A 21,403-nucleotide genomic window follows, 5' to 3' on the forward strand; every position below is an offset into this window, starting at 1 on the left:
ATAGGGAATAAAGAAAAGGGCAGAGAAGTTAATTGATTACTTTGTGCCTGTTTTAACTGAGGAAGGTACAAGAAATCTCTCAGAATTAGAAATAATCAGACCAAACAACTGTTTATTCGAAGTAAATGAAATCTAGCCACAGGTAAATAAAATCATGAACTGTCAAAAATATACTAGTTGAAACTCTAATCTCCTTCCAAACTTCCATGTATACACACACATACAGATAAACAAAAACAAATTGGTGTTATAGATGGAAAGAAAAAAATTCAGAACAGTTCAATAGCAGCAGTTTGCAGGTTTCAATATGATGTTCCTTTTGCTTCCCAAGACTTCAGTTCTTCAGTCCCCTTTCTCCAGGTTCTTTAACTTCTTTGCAGAAGGCACACAGTGATTGTTCTACTAATTACAAAGTTTCAATAACTGGTTAAAGGCAACAGCTTATGGTAATTCATGGGAGAAAATAGAACATAGAAGAATACAGCAGGTGGTGAACTTGTGGAACTCCCTACCAGATAAGGCTATTAAGGCTAAATCATTGAATATATTTCAGAAAGCAACATATAGATTGATTTCCAGACACTCGAGATTGTCAAGGTGTGTGGGGAGAGACTGGAGTTATGTTATTGAGATGAAGGATTAGCTGTATTCATATTGAATGGTGGAGTAAGTTCAGTGGGCGAAATGCACTTATTTTCAATGTTCCTTTATTAGGGGACTTGATGTAGAGATAGGTATGGTTCCCTGAGCTTTGTTTGAGCTCCACTGGAAAACTAAATGTAGGAAGCCACAAATATAGGGTTCAGAGTGGAATAGCAAGAGAAATTTATAATAACTAGTGATCAGAAGCTCAAAGTCACATGTATGAACTGAATGGCGATGTTCAGCAATCACCCAATTCCTCTTCGATTTTTCCCTGTGAACAACAGGCTAGTATGAGCAGTGCTGAAAATGTGTTGCTGGTTAAAGCACAGCAGGTTAGGCAGCATCCAAGGAACAGGAAATTCGACGTTTCGGGCTAGAGCCCTTCATCAGGAATGAGTTCAGTGAGTTCACATCCCAAATTGAAAAGAGAATTACTGATTCCACCTAAGGGATGTGTTTGTAGACCTGATAGTGGGTTGGGAGGTGAAAATGCAGGAGTTGCATTTCCTGCACTCTGTAATGGGCAATTGTGTAGATAAGGGGGTGGAATGGAGTATTAAAATGACAAAACACAGACCAAGGTATTACAAAATGAACAATCTCTTTGGAATGCTGAAAGGAATCAAAATTAAATTGGCAGCTGGTGGGGACATTTGGCAATAGTACCGTGCAGGAGATGGGGGGGGAATTGCCCACAATGATCCAAATGAATGTGGAAGCTGATCAGATGGAGGTGTGGGTAGAAATGTGGGAAATAGAATGGATATAGTTAGGCCTTATTATATACTGTAGTAGGGAATCCTTTATTGAGCAAGAGGAACGGTATTTGAAGCATCAAATGGAAAGTTGCATTGCCAGAACAACTGAGACAGAGAGTTAAAAAAAAGCTAGGACAACCTCACAAGGGAATAAGGTCACCAGCACTTTTACAAACTACTGTCTGATATTTAGTGGTAGGTCACATTCAGAGGTGGGGATGTAGGAGGTGGATTTGGAAAATTGATGCTATGCCTCTAAGTCCACCAAATGACCTCAACCTAAATGACCACGGTGAGGGACAGATTCAGGTGGAATTTGGTGGGAGAGGAATTGTTCTTTTGAGGAATTGGAGAAATTGCAAGTTATAGTTTCATAGTATATGGCTGGTAGAGCTGGAAATGGTGATAGGGCTGAGATTTGGTTTAACTGGTGGTGGGGGAATCAAGTCTTGGGTTATCATGCTAGTGGCATTTTTAAAGTGGATCTCATGCTCATATAACACACACACACGCAATGGAGTTTGAACCAGCAACATTCTTTATCTCAGTTACACAATGGACAGTGCATTCACCAGCCCTGTCAGAAAATTGAGCTACCATGCTAATATAAATTAGACAGCTATATTCATGGGAGAGCAGGCTCCCAATGGTAGACCTACAACCTCAGTGTAGTTTACGTGATCTTTGATTGTTGGTGAAGAACATGATTGAAATTGACAATATCTTTATGTACACAGCTACAGGAAAGGCACCTTTACCTCAATTACTGCATCTGATATTTCGATATGAGTGATACTAACAGCGGTAAGTCAAGATAAAGGTGTTTATCTGTGATTTTCTTGATAGCTGCAGCATAGTTGGTACTCGTTTGCAATCATTGTGGGTTGACTTGCACACAAGAGATTTGAGTGTATAATCTAGATTTGGCATATCCCATATTCAGACTGCAATATTCCATTTGTTATGTGAATTGCAGATAGAAAGACAACCCTCTGATGGTGGGATGAGCTCTGTAGGAAACATGGGAGGCCAATTAAGCAAAACAAATTATCTGATCATCATTTTGTTCTACATACGAATTGACCACTGTGTTTCCCAATTCACAATGATGGCCACTCTGTTTTTTCAAAAGAACACTTCATTGGTTGTAAAGTGCTTTGAGGTATCGCAGAAGTTGCAACATTTCTTCATTGCAATGGAGTTGTGCAACTTTATTGGCACTGTGCAACCCAATCTGCAAAATAAGAGCCACAAACTCATGACTGTCACTTCCTCCAACTTTTCAGATCTTCATTAGTAAACCGGTACTGAATTTTCCTGAAACCTTGATAAAAGGTCCTGTTTTAATGGTAAACTAGGACCACCCTCCCACATATTGGATCATCCCAAGGTTCCAAATCAAACAGACTCTCTTCAAGCCACAGTCTATTGCAGACCACAGCATAGCATCACTTTGATGCGCTGCCATCTTTACCCTTTTCCTGTTTCACTGGAGTGGTGACATAGTAGCAAACAGAATGTGTTTGGAAGCAGGAACAGTTTCTTATGTTGACTACATTGTCAGTTCTCCTCTAATACGATGGTCGTGTTTGTGTGCAACCCTGCGCTACAGAAAAATTGCACTTAGAAACAGCACTTAAAAGTGTTGGTGATGTAGTCACATTACAGCCAACACACATTCATATTTTGGAAACAGGATCCCCAATTTGTCAATTGCATTAGTGAAATCTTGCTGATGAAACACGTTATAGTAGAATACCCCACACATTAATGGGGGTTACAATCTAAACAAACTCTCTAGCCACCAGACCATGGCATCATGGATTTAAATAGCAGGGAGGTGTTGTATTCCCCAGCCTCCACTCAAGCTTCTCCCTCCCAAGATGACTGAAGATGCTGATCCACATCTTGTAACAAGGTAGGCTACAGCACATTTGAAGAAATGACATTTTTTTTGCACAGTTCCACACCAGAGCTTACCAACACATAGATAACCAACTTCCAATTGTAAAGCACCTCATTAGGCCCTGCAGCATATTGCAAACATGCATGAAAAATAATTAATAAACCAAGAGAGATTAGGAAAGGTGAGCAAAAGCCTGTCAGAAGAGGGGAGCTTTCAGGAGTGGGAAGATGAGCAAATTATAGGAAGGCCATACTTGTATATAGGTAGCAGCAAGGATGGGCTTGTCTGAGCCCAGAGCTGCATATAATGAAAGAAATGTGAAGCATGTTGAAATCCAATAACTCAGTAGGACCAGTAGTAGTTGAAGAGAAGGGGGTGAGCTGGGGTTTAATGATGGGAGGTCAGCAGGATTGAGTGTCTGGAAGTAACAGTAGCACAATGCTTCAGTTGTGGATCAACCAGGGTAGAACCTGAGGTTGGGAAAGCAACTGCTACGATGCAAAAAGAATAACGTATGACCAATGTACCAGGCACAAACCTGTATCAGTTTCTGTTACTTATTAAAGTTATTGTCTCTGAAGACATCAGTTGGCACAGTGGAGCAACTTTACAAAAGGCTAGCATCAAGCCATCATTTGAGGTCTAAAAAGAGTGAAGCTGACAGGCTGCTTCATTCTGCGAAGATGGGTTAGGGATACCCATCACAACTATATCATGCTGTTCAGACAAAAAAAAACCATAGTACAATTTATTTAGAAAAATGTTTAATGAGCAATTTTTTTTGTAAATACAACAAAAATAATGGGTAAATAGATATCTAAGAGTGTACTGGGAGCTCCGAGTGACACACTGGACAACTTGCTTTCCTACTTGAAAATGGGTGAGACAGAGAGCAAGTGTAGGTCTTTGCACTGAAGGTCAGTGGTATTTCTACCAGAGAAGGAAGACAGTACTACAATGTCAGCTCCAAGCACCTTCACCCTCCCATCTGAGCTGTCAAGGCCATCACTGCTTTAACATGACATTATGAAGCATATCTTCAGTATAAATCTCACCCAGCACAGCTTGGAAATATATCCTCCACCTCCCCTCAGTGGGGTGTACTCTCTACTTCTCTCCCTTACCAGAGTTCTTCAAAAAGGAACCATGGCTTGAGTAAGAAGGGCCAGAGGACTGCAGAGAAGGGCATGAGAAATCACCACAGTTTCATCCCATGTCTGCACTTGTTGTGTTTATAAACATACATTTGCCAGTGCAGATTGCTGTACAAAATAAATTGCAAATCTTTGCAAATGTAGCCAGAGTATCAGATCAATTCCTGTTTCAGCATATAGATCTGCTAGTTTAGACCTGGGCTGGAAATTGCTGCACATAAGAGACATTTTACTAAAGAAATGCCTGGAATGCCAAATACCCAACTTATGAAGTTTGTTTACAGCTCAAGGCAATGAGGAATAGGTTCAAATTATTCCAACTGATTTCACGAGACCCTTACTGCAAGGGGTGCTGACTAACCCAGGCAATTAGTAATAGATTTGAACCAAAGGCCTAGAAGGTGAATCACAATGTAGAACTGTGTTAACCATCAAAAAAAGATGCTACTATACTCTCAGGGAATTGCTGCGTGACCACATTCCATTTTACTGCTTAGAAATCCAGCCATCGTACATTTTTTAAATCAACTTTTACAAACATTTCCATTTTCTAACTCATTGACCCCCCAAAACATCACAAGCAACACTTCCCACAAATCAGTTTATTTTATAGCAAATCTCAAGACATTAAAGTCCCCTTTTTATTAATAAATACAAAAAGGCAAGTGAAAACCAATGGAAATGTACAATAACGAATTGGAGGCAGGGCATCCTCGAGCTTCACTAGAGTTCGTTCCGTGATTTGGCAGCAAGGGGAGCATACTTGGGCATCAGGTCTGTGATTTTCCGGATGAAGTCAGATTTCTCCGCGCAGCCTTTACACGACTCACCCCACTCATCCAGAATCTTCCTCAGCTCCTTAACTCGCAGCTTCTTCAGATCAACTGTACTTAGGTCCACCTGTTTGTCTGATTAAACAGTGAAAACAAGACACGTGGTCAGTAGCACTATTCTCAATGTACAACCCCTTATCGACCCCAGGCCAAACAGTTCTTAGTTTGAGAGGACAGTCTGTTGTGTAGGCTAGCCCTTCATGGATTGGCTTGTTTTTCTTGGACACTGTGTCCACCTATGCTAAACTTTTGCAATGTTTCTACACAAATGCACATTTCTTCTTTGTACTGTGCAGTGGTATATTGAACAAAACTGTATCACCAGTTGAAACTGAACCACCCCTCTTTCAGCAAGGTGTAGCAGTTCATTGATTAAACAACAAAGTTCATTGAATCATACTCTGCAGAAGAGGTCATTCAGCCCATCAAGACTGTACTACCAAAATACATAATCTACACTGATCCCACTTTCCAGCACTAGACTCACAACATCATAAGTGTTCACTCAACTACGTTTTATAGCTTATGAGGTTACACACTCAACTACCTGCCCAGGCAGTGCATTCTAGACCTCTACCATCTTAGGGATGAAAGTTTTTCATGAAGCCTCATGTTTTTTAACCTTAAAAAAAATTATCTTCTCACTGATCTTTCATCTAAGGGAAAGGATATTTTCTGTCCACACCCCTCAATATTGTAGATTTATCAGGTCACCCCCCCCCCACCTTTATTTTAAAGAAAACAAAAACTTATTCAGTATCTTTTCATAACCAAAGTGCTCCATCCAGGTAACATTCTGGTGAATTGCTTCTGCACCCCCTCCAGTTCAATCACATCCTTCCTACAGTGTGGTGACCAGGACTGCACAGTATCCACTGGGACCTAACCAACCATAACCGCCCTGCTCTCATAATCAGTGCCTCAACTTAGTAGAGGCAAGTGTCCCTATGCCTTTGTAACTACCCTATTAATCTTTCCGCTGCCTTTAGGGTTTTGTGGCCCATGATATATATGTTCTTGGGCTTTCCAATTTCCACCCATTCATTAAGTACTCCCTTGCCTTTTACTTCCGTCTAACCTCACACTTTAGGGTTAAGTTTCATCTAACCAAACTTCCTGTGACTCAAGGCCTACTTCCTTACTGTCAACCACTTGGCCAATCCTTTTCATCTGCAACCTTACTTATCATCCCTCCCCACATTCTCATCTACATTATTTATACATCAGAAATAAGTTATTACCAGTGTTCACTGCAGTGAGCCACTGGACAATAGCCTCCATTCAGATAAACAACCTTCTACTAATATCCTGTCTCCTGCCACTAAGCTAATTTTGGATTGAACTTTTCAGGTTTTTGTGGATCCCATGGTTTTACCTTTAGCAGTATCTTATGTGGGTTCTTGTCAAAGACCTCACTGAAAAGCATATCAACTACATCAACTGTACTATAATAATCTGCAGGCTTAGTCACCTCAAAAAAATTCAATTAAATTCATTAGGTATGATCTCCCTCTGACAAAGCCATGCTGACTAACACTGATTGAATCTTGTTTCTCCAAGTGGAAGAGGATTCTCACCTTCAGAATTTTCTCCAATAGTTTCCCTATCACTCATGAGAGACTCACTGGTCTGTAGTTTCCACATCTATCTCTACCATCTTTCTTGAAAAGTTAAACTAAATTAGCTGTCCTCCAATTCACTGGCATCTCCCCTGTGGCCAGAGACAAACTGAAAATTTGGGTCAGTGCCCTTGTGATTTCCTTGTCTTTCATAACAGCCTGGGATGCAAATCATCTGAGGAAGTTAGCGAGTTGAGAAGATTTGCAACTCAGGTTGAGGTTCTAGTTGTAAGTTTGCTCACTGAGCTGGAAGGTTCGTTTTCATGAAAATGAACCTTCCAGTTCAGCGAGCAAACCTACACCCATTAAGCAACTACTGGATGGATCACCAGGGCATGGTAAAGTTGGCTTTAGGCAGAAGTAGTAAGCTGATTTTTGCAGAAGTCCAGTAATATTTTCAAAACTAGCACTTTTTTTCTAAATGACTTCACGGAAAGCAAGATTTCAGTTGTGTTTGGAGTACTGGATGTCACCGGCTAGGCCAGCATTTATTATCCATCCCCAATTGCCCAGAGGTCAGTTAAAAGTCAACCACTTTGCTGTGGTTCTGGTGTTACATGTAGGCAAGATCAAGTAAGGGTGGTAGTTTCTTCCCTAAAGGATATTGGTGAACCATGTGTTTTTCCCCTGACAAAGAAAGTGTTTGGTATGCTTTCCTTTATTGGTCAGAGTATTGAGTACAGGAGTTGGGAGGTCATGTTGCAGCTGTACAAGACATTGCTTAGGCCACTGTTGGAATATTGCGTGCAGTTCTGGTCTCCTTCCTATCGGAAAGATGTTGTGAAACTTGAAAGGGTTCAGAAATGATTTACAAGGATGTTGCCAGGGTTGGAGGATTTGAGCTACAGGGAGAGGCTGAACAGGCTGGGGCTGTTTTCCCTGGAGCGTCGGAGGCAGAGGGGTGACCGTAGAGGTTTATAAAATTATGAGGGGCATGGTAAGGATAAATAGGCAAAGTCTTTTCCCTGGGGTCAGGGAGTCCAGAACTAGAGGGCATAGGTTTAGGGTGAGAGGGGAAGATATAAAAGAAACCCAAGGGGCAACTTTTTCACACAGAGGGTGGCACGTGTTCTGGAATGAGCTGCCAGAGGATTAGTGGAGGTAGGTACAATTACAACATTTAAGAGGCATCTGGATGGGTATGTGAATAGGAAGGGTTTGGAAGGATATGGGCCAGGTGCTGGCAGGTGAGACCAGATTGGGTTGGGATATCTGGTCACTATGACTCTAATTGACAATGGTTTCATGATCATCATTCAACTCTTAATTCACATGGATGATCCCTGGAATGGTAGGTTTAACATACGAGGAACGGCTGAGGATCCTGGGATTGTATTCACTGGAGTTTAGAAGATTAAGGGGAGATCTAATAGAAACTTACAAGATAATACATGGCTTGGAAAGGGTGGACGCTAGGAAATTGTTTCCGTTAGGCGAGGAGACTAGGACCCGTGTATACAGCCTTAGAATTAGAGGGGGCAAATTCAGAACAGAAATGCGGAGACATTTCTTCAGACAGAGAGTGGTGGGCCTGTGGAATTCATTGCCGCGGAGTGAAGTGGAGGCCGGGACACTAAATGTCTTCAAGGCAGAGATTGATAAATTCTTGATGTCACAAGGAATTAAGGGCTACGGGGAGAATGTGTGGGCGGCACGGTGGCACAGTGGTTAGCACTGCTGCCTCACAGCGCCTGAGACCCGGGTTCAATTCCCGACTCAGGTGACTGACTGTGTGGAGTTTGCACGTTCTCCCTGTGTCTGCGTGGGTTTCCTCCGGGTGCTCCGGTTTCCTCCCACAGTCCAAAGATGTGCGGGTCAGGTGAATTGGCCATGCTAAATTGCCCGTAGTATGTAGGGATATGGGTGGGTTGTGCTTCGGCAGGTCGGTGTGGACTTGTTGGGCCGAAGGGCCTGTTTCCACACTAAGTAATCTAATCTAAAAAAAAGTGGAGTTGAAATGCCCATCAGCCATGATTGAATGGCGGAGTGGACTCAATGGGCCGAATGGCCTTACTTCCACTCCTACGTCTCATTGTCTTAATTCTGTTTTTTTTTAAAAAGTGAATTTAAACTCCACAATCTGCTGTAGCAGAGTCCCCAGAACATTTCCTGGTTCTCCGGTGGTAATAACCATGAGGCTATTGCTTCCCCTTTAGATCATGTATTTGGATGTTGACCATTCTTTGACAGAATTCATCTTTACATGGGAAAAGATTGCTCATAATATAGTATGGAAATCAAAAGGAAATTATTCAAGGAGATCATACCCCAAAGAGGGTCTTTCCAGCATGCTATTATTTTGCTAGTTTCTGCTCTCTTCACTCTTCTACACAAAGAACCATTCTAAAATGCAGCCTTAATCTGTAAAGACTGCACTGAATCTTCAGTGTACCATCATGAACTGTGAAACAAACTAAAAATGTGCACCATCGGCATTAAGCAAGCAGAGACAGATAGATTTGGAGCAAAGTCAGAACAAACTGAAAGAATGCCAAAATCTATCATAATAGGTAAGCTAGGATTCTTCATTTGTTTGATAGAACAAAACAATTTGTATAAAAGCTAGTAGTGAACCTCCAGTGAATTAAACCAGAATTTTTACATTGAAGCTTGAGATGGCTGAGTCAGTGTGTGCCAAGAAATAAAGCGGAACTACTTTTGTAAGTAGTTAATGTAAAATATATCTATTTGCTGTGAAAAATAAGAGACATATAATGATCATATGGCATGCAACAAGGAAGGCAGATAACAATGGCCAAGTATACAACAAGCGGAGGAAATTACTACCTCAAATTACTACCAGTAGCACCATAATATAAATATCTTTAAGGACCAACAGCTACAAACACATTCATTGCTTGGGAGATATTTGAATTATAGAATCCCTACATAAGTGGAAGCAGGCCATTCGGCCCATCAAACCCACCCAGACCTTTCCTCCTACCCTATTCCTGTAACCACTGCACGTTCCATGGCCAATTCACCCAGCCTGCACATTCCTTAAATGGGCAACTTAGTCTGGCCAATCCACCTAACCATCTTTGGATTGTGAGAGGAAGCCCACACAGGTGTGGGGAGAATGTCTGTGCAAACTCTGCACAGACAGTCACCTGAAGATGGAATTAAACCTGGTGCTGTGAGGCAGTAGTGCCCACCACTGAGCCACTGTGCTGCCTGAAATTGCTTGTACAGTGGTTGAATTGGCTTGCGCTGATTCTTGAATAATTTTAAAATCACTTGAATCATTTATTAAAATCATCTAAGCAAAAGAAATTTAAGTTACATTTATGTAACTGGTCTTCAGAATCGAACCATTCAAGCACCAGCTTTGCACCCAACCTGACTTACCATATTTTAGATCACAGATTTGACTGTCGCTCTTCTTCAGTTTTTCGCAGATCTTAGTAACTGGCACATGATTGCTCATGGGTCTGGAGACTTCTTTAACTATCTTGGTGGCTGCATCACCTGTTGCTCCAATGTAATAGCACTGGAAACAAAGCATGATCCATTAGTAGCTTTTCTACTTTCCCCACTTGCCTCTCACTTTTGAGATTGTCCTCGGCTGCCATACTTGACTTAAACTATTTGACTGCCTGACCATCAATAAATTGACTTGCAAAGGTTCAAAGGAATAAACTATCCCTAAATGTACCCACAGCAATTCCAAATATTTTAGATAGTATACTGGATTTATTCAGGTTATGATTAGTGAATCCAAAATTTGAGTACAAAATATCTTAGATAAAATATAATTCAGTTGTTACCACTCAACTAACATTAAAGAGTCATCTTAGTTCGAATTAAACAATTCCTCATCTGTCAAAGTCTGTGGGAGACATGCAAACTGCTGCTGGCACGAAATCCGATAATGTTCATGTTAAAGTCCATACCTGCAGTATCTAACAGACTTTCTTGCTCTCGAGAGCCAAAGAACAAATCAACATTCTCCTAATCACCCTGTAGCCTACAAGAGAGGCTTGCAAGGAGGATGGTTTGTTTAACAGAGAAAGGCTTCAATGCTGAAGCAGCTTTTGGGGAAACAGTGCAAATTGTCCTGTTTCATCCAGTGTTTTAAGCTGCATTGTGTTGTCATTGCATGTGCACTGATTAACCACTTACAAATCGGTTCTCCTTGCCCTTGACATCCATGCATTGCTGGATTAGATGTTCTTCTATAACATCAGGAGTGAAGTTTACATCTTGCTCTTTCAAGGAGTTATAAAATCGTTCCAAGAATGACAAACATACTAGAAGAATGAACAAGAATCTTCCATTAATATCTAACACTCAAGTAAAACAAAACATTTTTGTTGGCGTAGAAGTTGGAGGAGGTTATTATATTTCAATTCACCCCAGCAGTGCTGAGGAGTTGTACGTGTTTATTACCCATATAGAGTGAAAAGAGTGGCTCCCAATTTCACTTTTGCAGAATCAGACTCTAATTTCCAGATTTGCAACCTTTTCTCTGGAAAACCCAGAACAATAAAAAGGATAAATATGGAGAACATATCAACACCTCAAATAAGATAACATCCAAATTTCTAAACTTGTGAATACAGAATTCATGCAAATTGATTTTACCCATTAAAAGTCATAATATCATTCTGCTGAATCTGCAACCCTACCTACAAGATAAATCTCTTCTTCAGGTACAGAACTGCCTCAAAGTTAGAAGACAGAGGGTGGTGGTGGTGGAGGGTTGTTTTTCAGACTGGAGGCCTGTGACCATTGGAGTGCCACAAGGATTGGTGATGGGTCCACTACCTTTCATCACTTATTTAAATGATTTGGACATGAGCATAAGAGGTATATAGTGAGTAAGTTTGCAGATGACACCAAAAATGAAGATGTAGTGGACAGCGAAGAAGGTTACCTTGACCAGATGGGCCAATGGGCTGAGAAATAGCAGATGGAGTTTAATTCAGATAACTGCGAGGTGCTGCATTTTGGGAAAGTAAATCTTAGCAGGACTTATACACTTGGTGGTAAGGTCCTAGAGAATGTTGCTGAACAAAGAGACCTTGGAGTGCAGGTTCATAGCTCCTTGAAAGTGGAATCACAGGTAGATAGGATAGTGAAGGTGGTGTTTGGCATGCTTTCCTTTATCGGTCAGAGTATTGAGTACAGGAGTTGGGAGGTCATGTTGCAGCTGTACAGGACATTGGTTAGGACACTGTCGGAATATTGCATGCAATTCTGGTCTCCTTCCTATGGAAAAGATGTTGTGAAACTTGAAAGGGTTCAGAAAAGGTTTACAAAGGATATTGCCAGGGTTGGAGGATTTGAGCTATCGGGAGAGGTTGAATAGGCTAGAGCTGTTTCCCTTGGAGCATCGGAGGCTGAGGGATGACCTTATAGAGGTTTACAAAATCACGAGGGGCACGGACAGGATAAATAGACAAAGTATCTTCCCTGGGGTCAGGGAGTCCAGAACTAGAGGGCATAGGTTGAGGGTGAGAGGGGAAAGAGACCTATGAGGCAACTTTTTCCACTCAGACGGTGGTATGTGTATGGAATGAGCTGCCAGAGGAAGTGGTGAAGGCTCATACAATTGCAACATTTAAAAGGCATCTGGATGGGTATACGAATAGGAAAGATTTGGAGGGATATGGACCAGGTGCTGGCAGGTGGGACTAGATTGGGTTGGGATACCGGTCAGCATGGATGAGTTGGACCGAAGGGTCTGTTTCGAGCTGTACATCTCTATGACTCTTTCATTTAAATTCATATTCCTCCAAAACCTTCCTATTCATAACCAACATCCAGATGCCTTTCAAATGTTGCAATTACAGTAGCCTCCACCACTTCCTCTGTGGCAAAATAGCCTTCGCCATGCTACCAGAGAGCTAGAAAGTAAAATTGGACAGGATAATTCTTTCTTGACCTGCACATACAGAACGGATCAACAGGAATTTATGGCACAGAGATATAGTTATGTTTAACTGTATCAGTTGCATTGGTTGAGGTATATTTATTCTTTAAATAATTCATATGGATCTATTACATTCACTTAAGAGCAAAAACAACTCTTTCATTTAAAAACCCATCTAACATCTCCAATATTGCAGCACTTCTTCAGCACTGTGCTAGTGTTGGCTTAGATTTTGTTCCAAGTTTCTGGAGTGGCACATTGACATTCAGGTAGAAAGAGTTGACTGTCCATCAATATAGTCTCATCGTGTAATTATTTATTAAAATCTTATGATTAATTAGGGGCAGCAGAGCAGCTAGTACTGCTGCCTCTCAGTGCCAGGGACTCTGGTTTGATTTCACCCTTCGTTGACTGTATGTGGAGTTTGCACATTATCTCTGTGTCTGCGTGCATCTCCCGAGTGCTCCGGTTACCTCCTACAGTCCAAAGATATACAGGTGAGGTAGATTGGCCACACTAAATTGCCCTTCATGTTCAGGGAGGTGCAGGATAGATAGATTAGCCATAAGAAATGCAGGATTAGAGCAATAGGGTGGTGGGTTGGATCTGGAGGGAATGGGGGATGTACTTGAAGGGGGTTGGTGTGGCTCGACAGGATGAATGGTGTGCTTCTGCACTGCAGGGATTCTATGATTCTATTCTATGATTGTCAACCAGTAGTTTTGTGGTGTAGTGGTAGTGTCTGTAGACCTGATTACAAGTCCCACCTACTGTAGAGGTGTGACAACATCACTGACCAGACTGATTAGAAAATATTTAGTGTCATTGTCAACCACAACATTCAAGGTGGACTTCTGTTATGGAATGGAGGAAAGTTTAATACCGTTTGTTCCCTTTTCAAAGTCTATTTTACAGAGGTTACAATGCATAACCAGAACCTTAGTGGACTGTAAAATCCCTAGGCTGTAGATCAGTCCAGTCAATTCTTCAACTTGGGTCAGAAAACCCAGAGAATAAAGCAGGAGCTCTCCCTGATGAGAATGATTTAAGAATCATGATGGAGATGGGGAAATCTCTTAGTTGTAAAATTCTGCTGTTTTCACTGCAGTTTTGGGTCATGCAAATGTCAGCCAATGTTGCTGAATGTGCATTTTACAATTAGTAGATGCCATAATACTACCATACAAGAGGTTACAAGCGTGTCTAATAAGAATATGTGCACCCACCTTCAATTCAATTACAGCTTTGCCTATGCTTTGGGAAGATGCCAACTAATTCAAGTCATAGAACAGCATAGTCACGTGATTCAGCTAGTCACGTCTACACCAGCACTTTTATCATCAAATTCCAACAGTGTGGAAGCAGGTCATTTGGCCCACTGAGTCCACAGTGACCCTCCAAAACGCATCCAACCCAGACACCCCCCTCCCAACCCCAATCCCTTTAACCCCACATTACTCATGGCTAAGCCACCAAACCTGCATACCTGTAGACACTATGGCAACAGAGCATAGCCAATCCACCTAATCTGAACATTTTTGGACTGTGTGAGGAAACTAGAGTACCTGGAGAAAATCCATGCAGGCACGGGGAGAACATGCAACTCCACAGATAGTTGCCCAAGAGTGGAATCAAACCAGGGTCCTTGTGCTGGGAGGCAGCAATACTAACCACTGGTTTCTCTTTCTCCATATTCCCTTTGAAGCCACTTATTGAATCTGCATCTATCATCCACAGATTATACAACCCATAGTGCATTCTGACAGGAAATTAGTACTTCTGATACTTGACTGTAGCTTTATGTTGTCCACAGACTAGCTGGAGCTGCAGTCATTTCTCAGGGAGCAGTAGCAATATGAAGAGGCACCCAACTTGTGAAATCACTGTTTTTATAACTTGCAATACAAATACAGAAATCAAAGTTACCGCCTTGTGAGACCCAGACCAAAGATCCCTGATGGGGAAAACTTTGAAGGCAATGGGTCTTGAGTTGCAGCACTGCTTGCAGGGCCAGATTGGCTCAGTGGTTATATTCTCATACAATAGATAATCAGTTCCAGCCTCACTCCATGTATTTGAGCACATTCTAGATTGCAGCTCCATTTGCTAGTGTAAACATTTCCAAAATCCCTAACCTGACAGCACTGTAGGTTTCATATGGTCCAAACTACAGGAGGAAGGAAAGGGTCCAAGGGAAAAAGCAGACAAGCACCGTCAGAAGTAGCATTTACTTCTTGAGGAAGAAAGAAAAATAAAAAACCTTTTGCGTATATTAGTAAGAGAAAGTGAGGTCTGCAGATCAGAGCTGAAAATGTGTTGCTGGAAAAGCGCAACAGGTCAGGCAGCATCCAAGGAACAAGCGATTCGACATTTCGGGCATAAGCCCTTCTTCAGGAATGGATTCCTGAAGAAGGGCTTATGCCCAAAACGTCAAATCTCCTGTTCCTTGGATGCTGCCTGACCTGCTGCGTTTTCCAGCAACACATTTTCAGCATAAGTTAGTAACCCAGAAACAAAAGAGCAGCTTCTGAAAATCACTGCTCAAAAATGTACACAGTCCTGAGATATTACATCAGTTTAAGATAAACTTGAGCATACTTTTGACATTATTGGATGTTTTACCTCCACACTCTCTTAACTAACATCTGGAACATCCTTGCTGCAGCTCCTCCCAATTACTCACCTATCATCAAGTTGGGAACCCCCCACCCCCGATTAGCTCAATCCCACTTACACATTTACCCTAAATCTTCTTTAAATGGACCCATACACTTCACCTTACTTCTTCCTAACCAAACCCCTACCAACAACACACATCCCTATCCAGCACCCATCCATTTCCCAAAACATTCCCTCCAAAAGGTATTTTACTAGCACATAAATAGTAAGCAGGTGGAAGGCCGATTAAAGACAAGGAATGACAAGATGCTTAGGGGAAACAGAAAAGATATACAAGAATGGTTCTAGGATGAGGAACTTCAGTTACGTAGATTGGAGAAATTCATTGGAGAAAATATTTAAAAAATGATTTGATAAAAGGTACTCAAAGTCACGTCATCTGGTTAAGATAGAAACGCGAAACTTATCGATGATAAGATCAAGAACAAGAGGCCACAGAATTAAAGGTAATTGGCAAAAGGAATGAAGAAACATGGGTACAGCAAGTGGTCAGGACGTGGAATACAGCCAGAATGTAGGAGAAGCAGTTTTAATTGAAGCCTTTGAAGGGGATTTGGATTATTATCCATAAACGGAAGAACATGTAGGCTGCAGAGAGAAATCAGGAATGTGGTTTTAGGCGAACAGGTGCTTTAGAGAACTAGATGAGATGAGATTAGATTACTAGCAGAGACAACAAGCTAAATGGCCACCTCCGGGCGGTATTGATTATGTGATCTGAGATGTGAGGTATGGCTAAAACGCTTGGTCAATACTATGCATCAGGGAGCTCTGGGGAAAGATAAAAAAAAAGGAATAATCAGAGAAACTGACACTCTGGTGCCTGATTCTGTATGAGGCAGTACTAAAGTCAAGGGCTGCTAGTGTGTAGGTAAACACGGTGACTAGTGACAAGATATCGGCCTCTGTGGAGTTATTTCAACTTTAATTATTTTACATTATAATATGTCATGTTAATGTAATATACATTGCAATCATTCCTCAGAAACATGAATTTGCCTGTGCAGGCCAAAGAATCATTCAAAATGCATGAGCAAAACTCACCTAGATATGACTACTTTCACTTCAGTGGCAGTTGCGCTTTCACGGTCTAACCTGTTCAGGTACACAGCTCTTCCCCTTAACCCTCCATGAGCAATTGCAGAGGGGTTCAGGTGAATAGACAGAGGAGGAGACCGCATCATCAGGGGAGAGTGGATGGGAGGGAGACTTATCTGCATTGTCCACCCCCTCTCACCCCCAGTGTCCACCCACAACCTCCCCCAACAAAACTCAGCCCTGGTATGCAGAATGTCTCACTTTTATTGGTAAGTTACGATACGCTAGAAAAGGACAAATAGAAAAGGTATTTTCCCAAGGGTGGGCACATCCAGAACTAGAGGGCATAGATTCAGGGTTTGGGTGGGGGGGGGGGGGGGGGGGGGGGGGGGGGGTGTGTGGAGGAGGAGAAGAGAGAGAAGGTATAAAAGAGACCTAGGGTGCAGCAACTTTTTCAGGCAGAAGGTGGTGCGTGTGGGGAATGAGCTGCCAGATGAAGTGGTGGAGGCTAGTTCAATTGCAACATTTAAAAGGCATCTGGACGGTTATATGAATAGGAAGGGTTTGGAGGGATATGGGCCAAGTGCTGGCAGGTGGGACTAGATTGGATTGGGCTATCTGGCTGGCATGAACGAGTTGGACTGAAGGGTCTGTTGTCGTGCTGTACATCTCTATGACTAAGACTCTATGTTTACTATGGAAAAATGATACTGGGAAAAAATGCTACTAATGATTAAAATTGATGGGCTGGATGTGCTGGAAAGGATGGCTATGCTTGGGTTGGATAAGTTGCTTGGTCTGGATGGATTGTGTGAAAGAACACTTGAAAGATTGCGTGAAAGATAGCAAGGAGGAAAGCGCACAACTGGCCATAACCTTCCTTGGATACACTGGAGTTGCCAGAACATTTGGGAAGTGGCAAATATGATCTCTTAATCAAGAGACAGTGCAAGGACATGCCTAGCAAGTATAAGCCAGTGAGTTCAATATCCATAGCAGGGTTTTGCAAGGAGAAAGAAATCAGAGATTTGATTTAGTTAAGGCTAATACAGACTTGCAAAAAAAAAAAATCATGATTGACTGTTTTAAAGGTTACTGATGATATGGTCTCATCTTAAAATTGACAAAGCGTAGTACAAAGATAAAATTCACAATATGGTGCTCATAGAATAGGTGTCTTAGCTTGCTTAGACAAACTAGCTCGAGTACTGAAGAGAGTGAAATGACAATTTCAAAGTTGTAATACAGGACTTGGGAGGTCATGTGCATTATCCTTTGAAGATGTCAAGATACATCAGTAGAGTGGTTAGCAAAATATATGAGATCCTAGGCTTTAATAGAAGGAGGTAGGAGTACCCAGTGAACACTGGTTAGGTTGTTAACCGACAGCCACATCTTGTTCTGGTCATCAGACTTTAGAAAGGACAGAGATCCTTAAAGCACAGAGGTGGTGGCCAGAATGACATGGGCAGGAATAATTTTCACTACAATAATTAGTTAAAATGTTGAGAGGCTGAGGATGTTCTACTTGAGAAAAAGGAAACTGAGGGAAGATTTCATAGAGACCAAGATCAATGAAGTTGCTCCCATTATCTACTGTACACAGGTACAGGGCACAGATTTAAAGTTTTGGGCAAAAGGCATTAGAGAATGTAAGGAAGAACCAGTCTTACACAGCAATGGTGATAACCTGGAATTTGATGTTTGAGAGAGCAAGAGATGATTAATGATTTCAAAAGGAATTTGGATACACTCTTGAGCAAAATAAAATTGTAAAACTACAGGGAATGTGGAAGAATGAAGCAGACTTGATTGCTGTACAGAAAGCCAAATGACTGAGTGTTTCCTGCTCCTCGGATGCTGCCTGACCTGTGCTTTTCCAGCACCACACTCTCGACTCCAATCTCCAGAATCTGCAGTACTCACTTTCACCTGAGTGTTATAAAGCAACGTCACTCCTCTCACTGATCTATACCCCTAAACCAATCTTTAACTATGCTCTCACTCTACCCAAAAGACAGCATCATCAAGAATAACCATCCCAATACCACACCAAACCCTGTCAAATAACCAAGCCCAATATTACCCTGCCAATTGAAGATAACCCTTCACGAAAACCTTCAACTCGGTTAATGGGCTGAGAAGTGACAGACAGTTTAATTTAGACAAATGTGAGGTATTGCATTTTGGTAAAACAAACAAGGGTAGGACCTATACAATTAAGAGTAGGGGTTTGGGTGGTGTAGAAGAGACACCTGGGGATTCAGGAGCATAATTCTTTGAAGTTTGCATTACATGTAGAAAGGGCAGTTAAAAGCATTTAGCACACCTGCCTTTATTGCTCATACCTTTGAGTAAGGGAGTTGGGACATCACTGAGATTGTTTAGGACATTAATGAAGCCTCTTCTGGAGTATTGCGTTCAGCATAGGAAGTTGAAGCTAAAGATGCATGGCGGTGTGATTTCCCTCAGGTGGAAGTTTCAAGATTGGGACATATTGTAAGGTGAGAGGAGAAATATCTGAATTAGACATGGGGGCAATTTTTTTTAAAGATAGGTTCACACGTGGAGTGAACTTCCAGAGGAAGAGGGGGTGCGGTACAGTTACAGCGTTTAAAAGACGTTTAGATAGGTATACGAATAAACAATGTTTGGAGTGATGTGTGCCAAGCGCACATAAGTTATACTAGGTTTAGTTTGGGATTATGATCGGCATAGACTGGTTGGACCGAAGCGTATGTTTCCATGCTGTATGACTCTGTAACCCCTTAAACTCTTCCTCAACTTTACCCAACCCATCCAAATAACTACAGCTTCACCATGGTAACCACCACGACGCTGCGCCAAACCCCTTCAGCGAGGACCTGAAACCGCACCCCGACCCAATACTTCGAGCCTCATCACAATAACCACCCCATCCCCAAATACCCATCCACCCCTCTATTCCCTTTTCTCATCTCCTGCCTCCACCATTACCTTCACACTCCCCTTCTTTCAGTGCCTTAGAAGACGTTACGAAAAAAACTAATGCCGCAGCCAGACCAGTGGCCACGAATCCCATCTTCAGCTCCAGAACTCCACTGCACCGACACTGTCCTCCCTTCCAGATCTGCCGGCAACACACCGCGTCGTGCAACCAAACTAGCCTTCCCCGCTTCAATTGGACCACGTCTTCGAATCGGTGTCCCACCTTAGCATAGTCTCTACGCCTATTGGACAGGATGGATGTCGCTCAGTTAACGCCAAGGAACGGCGTGCAATCAAGTTTGGTTACACGCGGCGTGGTCTCCCAGCGGCCAGTTGGCGCCTCACGATTGGCTCAGGGGTATCGGCCAGTCGGAATCATCCACCAAGTCCCTGTGCCTCGCGTCACTTCCTGGAGGCGAAACGGGACTGCATTTTCCACCCGAAAGAGGGGGCGAGGCCAGAGCCTGGAGGCCCATCCCACGTGAGGTGGAGTGGGCGGAGCCAGAGTGTCTCCGTCACGGGGAATGAAGTCAACGGTATGTGGACCATTTCCAGGAAGGATGGGTGGTGCTAAAAGTGGGGCGGGCCCATTCCCAGGCATGGCGGGTGAAGCCCAGCGTTGAGACGGGGCAAACGCTGGAACTGGAGGAGGATAGGAATGGGCGGAGCTAGTGTGCGCTGAGGCGGGGCTAGCTCTAGCTGCGTTTGTGGTCTTGAGGCGGGGCTAGCTCGAGCCGCGTATGTGGTCTTGGGGCGGGGCTAGCTCGAGCCGCGTTTGTGGTCTTGAGGCGGGGCTAGCTCGAGCCGCGTATGTGGTCTTGAGGCGGGACTAGCTGTCGCCCCGTTTGTAGTCTTGGGGCGGGGCGACTCGAGACGCGTTTGTAGTCTTGGGGCGGGGCGACTCGAGCCGCGTTTGTTGGCTTGAGATTGGTCTAGCTCGATCTGTGTTTGTGGCCTTGGGGCCGGGCTAGCTCGAGCTGTGTTCGTAGTGTGAGGGTGGGGCGAGCTCGAGATGTGGGTTTGAGGTGGTTGGTGAAGGGTGTTCGCCATCTTGTGTCTGAGGAGAGATGTGAACTGTGACAGAAATGGAAACAGGTGCCAGCCAAATCGTAACAATACTTAATCTTCATAGCAAAAGTAATTCCAGTCACGCCCATCTCCTTATTCTAATGTCCCTTTGTTTTGTTTCATTTACCCGTCCAGTTTGCAGGCTGATACCTGTGGCATATAGGTAAATTAACGTTACTTCTGCAACCATAATTACTTATGCAAGGTAAATGAACTCACACCAGTGTGTAATTGTTTCAGCCAAGTGCTGAGTCAACAAGAATGGAAACTATGTGGAGGAAATGCATAATTGTTTTTTGTATTAGCTAAAAATGTATGCAAGAAAGAAACGGGACTGCAAAACAATGATAGAAATACTGGCACTAGATAAGATGTTGTGAAGAGAGGCAGTTAAACTAGATATGCCTGTATAAACAATAGGTATAAACATCTGTTTCCCACTTTGTACAGAAACATAGGAACAAACCCCAATTAAAAGGGCTTAGTGATAAGATGCTGAGAGGGGCAGCACAGATGGAGGGAGAAGATAATGGTAAGCAAAGGATGGGATGAGATCAAACGGCCTTGAGGCCAGGAATAAGCATTTTGTCACAGATAAGGCCAGATAAGGCAAGAGATAAACAGGAGTAATGGGTACTGGTCTTAGGGAAGTGGAGGATGTAAACAGGGGGGGAACAATGAAATAAAAAAATGGAGGAACCAAATTGTATAAATATTAAGTTTCGTTGAATTCAGTGTGTTTTGTCCCTGCCTTGTGGACATCACAAAAGGCACTACTAGTTCAGATCTGGGACTGAAATTATTGAAGTGAGTGAGCTTTGTTTCTCACATACCGTATCGCACTAACCTTCCATCAGAAAA

General features: G+C 42.6%; 1 protein-coding gene across 1 annotated transcript; it reads right to left on the reverse strand.

The window, feature by feature from the left end:
• Positions 1-4,056: 4,056 nt before the first annotated feature.
• On the reverse strand, positions 4,057-19,651 carry manf (mesencephalic astrocyte-derived neurotrophic factor). Its single transcript, XM_060835250.1, has 4 exons — positions 19,484-19,651; positions 11,038-11,165; positions 10,264-10,405; positions 4,057-5,371 (listed from the first exon to the last, which is right to left on the reverse strand). The coding sequence occupies exons 1-4, from the start codon at positions 19,566-19,568 to the stop codon at positions 5,187-5,189; spliced, it is 540 nt and encodes a 179-aa protein (XP_060691233.1). The 5' UTR covers positions 19,569-19,651; the 3' UTR covers positions 4,057-5,186.
• Positions 19,652-21,403: the final 1,752 nt, after the last annotated feature.

This window comes from Hemiscyllium ocellatum, chromosome 14, assembly GCF_020745735.1.
Source record: "Hemiscyllium ocellatum isolate sHemOce1 chromosome 14, sHemOce1.pat.X.cur, whole genome shotgun sequence".
Taxonomy (NCBI): domain Eukaryota; kingdom Metazoa; phylum Chordata; class Chondrichthyes; order Orectolobiformes; family Hemiscylliidae; genus Hemiscyllium; species Hemiscyllium ocellatum.